The 4,354-nt window shown below is 59.4% G+C and overlaps 1 protein-coding gene across 1 annotated transcript in view; it reads left to right on the top strand.

Annotated features, from left to right (window-relative positions):
• The window catches only part of PTPN7 (protein tyrosine phosphatase non-receptor type 7), a 10,349-nt gene that overhangs the window by 1,053 nt on the left and 4,942 nt on the right, over positions 1–4,354 (top strand). Inside the window, exons 2-6 of the mRNA XM_045298237.1 lie at positions 95–266; positions 664–847; positions 1,143–1,227; positions 2,876–2,952; positions 4,120–4,350. Coding sequence (XP_045154172.1) covers positions 145–266; positions 664–847; positions 1,143–1,227; positions 2,876–2,952; positions 4,120–4,350 — 699 coding nt within the window. The 5' untranslated portion in view covers positions 95–144. The remainder of the gene's footprint in view (positions 1–94; positions 267–663; positions 848–1,142; positions 1,228–2,875; positions 2,953–4,119; positions 4,351–4,354) is intronic.

Genomic DNA, 4,354 nt, shown 5'->3' with positions numbered 1-4,354 from the left:
GCAGACACCCCCAGTGAGAACAAAGGCTTGGGGGAGCCAGGACAGAAGGCAGGACTGGGCCACCCAGACTGAACTGAGGCACTGTGTCTTTCAGGGGAACCCCAATGACTGAGTGAGCTCCCCTGGGTCACCCACCAGCCCAGCATGGTCCAGGCCTGTGGGGGGTGCTTGGAAACACAGCTGCTGACCGTGGACCGGGGGTCAGTCATGACCCAGCCTCTGCCCGCCAAAGCTCCGGCCAAGAAGCATGTGAGGCTGCAAGAGAGGTAAGCCCCATCCTGGGGAAGGGGCCTCTCCTGGCAGGCCCTCCAGTTCCAATGACCTGGACCGTCAGTGGAGTTCTCCACTCTGGACAGGAGACAAGCGGGTGGATCTGCTTGTCCTTGGCATGCCAGGGCCTCAGGCTGGGTTGGACAGTCCTGGGGCACCAGGGCTGGCTGTGGGTCTAAGAGACCCACTCAACAGTCTAAGAGGCTGTTGAGACATAGGGAGGGTGGCAGCTGGGCGTGGAGGGTGCACTGGCATGCGGGGAGGAGGGCAGGTAGCAGGAGGCTGAGTCCCTACATGAATTCCTGGGTTCAGGAAAAGCCTTGTAGCCCTAACAGCGGGAAGAGCACACCTTCCTGGCCCTTCCTGGGCACTGGTTGTTGGCTGTGCCTGCAGGCGGGGCTCCAACATAGCTCTGATGCTGGACGTGCGCTCCCTGGGGGCTGTGGAGCCCATCTGCTCTGTGAACACGCCCCGGGAGGTCACCCTCCACTTTCTACGCACCGCTGGGCACCCCCTCACACGCTGGACCCTGCAGCACCAGCCGCCCAGCCCCAGGCAGCTGGAGGAGGAGTTCTTGGTAAGAACTTGGGATCCCCTTTGGGCCAGCCTTCCTTTCCGAGCTGGAGGTGGGCGGCTGGCGGTGTCACTCCATGGAGGCACCACTGACAGGCCCCTCTTTGAGCTCCTTGGCTGATGGGAGGAGGCCAAACCCCGCTTCCCCCTCTGCCCTCCACCCACCCCTACCTACATATGCCAGTGCTTCCTCCGCAGGGGCCAGGGCCACCAGCTCTGCAGGGAATGGGCAGAGGGGGAGAAAGGGAGGCTGGTGGGGCATCAGCTATTCACTCATCCCCTCCTGCACCCCCTGCCAGAAGATCCCCCCCAACTTCGTCAACCCTGAAGAGCTGGACATCCCAGGTCACGCCTCCAAGGACCGATATAAGACCATCTTGCCAAGTACGGTTTGTGGCCGGGATCAAGGGTGGTGGGCACTGTCCTTGGGCCTGGAGAATTCCAGAAGGCAAAGATGCCTGCTCTCCACCCGGGGAGCCGGGGGTGGGGGTTGGGGGGAGGTCAGCCTCTCTGACACATCTCCTTTCCACAGAGGGGCACCACGCCCCGCCAGCTGGGGGATGTAGGGGGCAAAAGTCACACAGCCACAGTCATACAACCGATGCTTACAAATGCCCGACAGTGGGCCGGGTGCTGCGGAGCCCTTTCTAAGGGGTGCCTCTCCCCATAACCCCATAGCATTGGCACTGCCCTCTTGCCGCCCTCGGCTGACGAACAAGGGATCTGAGGTGCAGAGACAGTACGTGTCTTGCCCCAGGTGACACAGCCGGTGGAAGCAGACCTTCCTCCACGCTTCCCGCGACATGGGAAAAGCCCAGCGAGGGAGCGATGGAAGAGGCACAGTGGGGAGGAGCCCCGGAGAGGGGGATTTAAGGGGACCAGGAAAGGATGCAGGGTAGCGACCAGCACAAGGGACAAGGTTGGGGACAGAGAGCAGTTTGCCCTGCAAACGCCACAGACACCGCGCTGAGCACCTGCTATTCTCAAGAAGCAGCGAGGGTGCCCTGGAGGGTCTCCCTCTCTGTCCTCACCCCCCACCAGCCAAGACACGTGGCCGTCTGTCATCTCCAACGCCCTACAACCCCAGGCACGCACATCGTGGTGGAGCTGGACTCGGGGAGTTTGCGGTGACTGATGTCTCCGTAGATTGACAGGCCTTTGTTCCAAGGTGCCTGTCACTCTGGGTGAACCCCGGCCTCTCACCTTTCAGTGGACAGCCTGGCACACAGACTGTTAGCACCACCCAAGGACTTCCTGCCCGCCCCAGAGCAGCCTTATCTGACCGGTCTGCCTCTGGCATCTCCCAGCCTGAGTGCCCCACTCCTGCCTCGTGCTCACCCTCCCAGCTGCCCAGCGTGACCTGCCGGGGTAGGTCAGGAGCAGGAGCCCTGGAGGCCTACAGAGAGCTCTCAGGAGAGGTCCTCCTGCCTGAGATGGCCCTCGGGTCTCCGCTGTCCAGCATCTCCTCTCCTAGTCCCTCACAAGCTGGCTTCGCCTGTCCTGCTTGGGTTGGGCTTGAAGAACCCCTGTGGCCCAGAGAGAGGGACTGCTCAGAGAGCCGTCAGGCTGAGGACAACTGGGGATCTAGCCCCGCTCCCCCCACCCCAGTCACCAGTGAGCAACCTCACCCAAGTGGCTTATTGGCGACCCCAGCTTCGTCACCAGGACAAAAGGTGTCCTCAGCAGGCATTCTTTTTCCTGCTCTGCCCTGTGACCGAGCTCACGCGAGACCAAGGCGGGAACCTCCCATTTGGTCATGCCTGGTGGGTCCCTTTTCCTCCCGACTCCATCCTGCATGGCATCACCACCCCGCTGACCATCCCAGTTGGCTTTGATTGTCCCTCTACTGCTCATCAACACTCCATGGCTCCCCAGTGTCTGTGCATCGTCTTTCTCTGGGTCTCAGCCCCTCTCTCTCCACACACAGGCTGCTGGGACACGCACCGAGGGCTCTCTTCCTTTGGCCCTGTTGGGAGTCTGCATTAGCCGGTCACCTTTTGACCTCTGACTTCTGCTAATGTTTACTTCCTAGATCCCCAGAGCCGTGTCTGCCTAGCCCGGGCACAGAGCCAAGAAGACGGGGACTACATCAATGCCAACTACATCCGAGTGAGTAGCCCAACTGTGGTGGCTGTGTGGAGAGCTGGGGTCCGGGTGTGAAAATGCATTCTGGGAACACCTGCCAGCGGCCGGTGACTGCAAGGCTCCCCTCCACATCCCCCATCCTGCCATAGCCCTGGTGAGCCTAGAAGACACAGTACACGTTTAGCGATTCTGAAGAGACCCCTCACTCTCCTTAACCCACCGATCACCCCCATCTCTTTCAAAGCCAAGCCTCTAAAAGAGGCAGGAAGTTGGCATTGCTAACCCCAATCCCTGGCTTCTTGAGAGCTAGTGGTCTGGGGTCTGCATGGAGAGGTGCCAACATTCACATGAGCTCTAGCTTGCCTTCCCATCTCTATTGGCCCTATTCAAAAAAACCCACTGCCATGTAGCCGATGCCGACTCGGAGAGACCCTATAGAACAGGGTAGAACTGCCCCTGTGGGTTTATGAGACTGTAACGCTTTATGGGAGTAGAAAGCCCCATCTTTCTCCTGCAGGGCTGCTGGTGATTTCAAACTACTGACCTTGTGGCCTGCAGTCCAACGTGTAACCATTATTCCACCAGGGCTCCTCTATGGGCCCTACGGAGATGTAAAAGCAGCGCCCCTAGTGACTCCAAGAGGGTAGGGCAGCGGTCAGGAGTGCAAAGAGGCCTCCGGATTTCATGGTCCACTTTCGGAATTGCATCCTGGAAAGCAGAGAGAGGAGCTAAGGAGATGCACTGCATTCTGGTACTGAGCACAGAAAAGTGAAACAGTTGCTCAACAGATCCTATGGGACGGTGCTTCCGGTGCAGGAGCAGCAGGGGCAGAAGGGAGCAAACATGTAATAGAGCACCTGCTACATGCCAGGCTCTCACTGTACTTCACTGTCTAATCCACACAAGTTAGAGGCTGATATTATGATGCCCAGTTTACAGAGAAGAAAACTGGGGTTCCAAAAGGCTAAAAAAAGCCTTGCTTATAGTTGTCTAGTAGAACAGGTGTTTGTACCCAAGTGTCCCTCCCTGCAGAGCCCGAGTCCTTTGCCCCTAGTGTGCGTACATGTGTCTGTGTGTACACACGTGTACGGGTGTGACCACGGACTTCAGCCTGGCCCGAGGACCTGCAGCATCTGGGGCCCCCAGAGCTCCACTCTCACCGGCCCTTCTCCTGTGCATCCACCTCCCCAGGGCTATGACGGGCAGGAGAAGGTCTACATTGCAACCCAGGGCCCCATGCCCAACACCGTGGCCGACTTCTGGGAGATGGTGTGGCAGGAAGAGGCGGCCCTCATTGTCATGCTCACTCAGCTCCGAGAGGGCAAGGAGGTAGGAGGCAGAGCCCCGTGCTGGATGAACCTAGAAGGGGCTATGCCCCCGCCCCACCCTAACACACACACACACACACACACACACACACACACAC

This window comes from Echinops telfairi, unplaced genomic scaffold (assembly GCF_000313985.2).
Source record: "Echinops telfairi isolate 266 unplaced genomic scaffold, ASM31398v2 ScPeMD7_7424;HRSCAF=8462, whole genome shotgun sequence".
In the NCBI taxonomy this organism is placed as follows: domain Eukaryota; kingdom Metazoa; phylum Chordata; class Mammalia; order Afrosoricida; family Tenrecidae; genus Echinops; species Echinops telfairi.
Note: the sequence above shows the minus strand (reverse complement) of the source record. Positions and strands in the feature narration are given on the sequence as shown.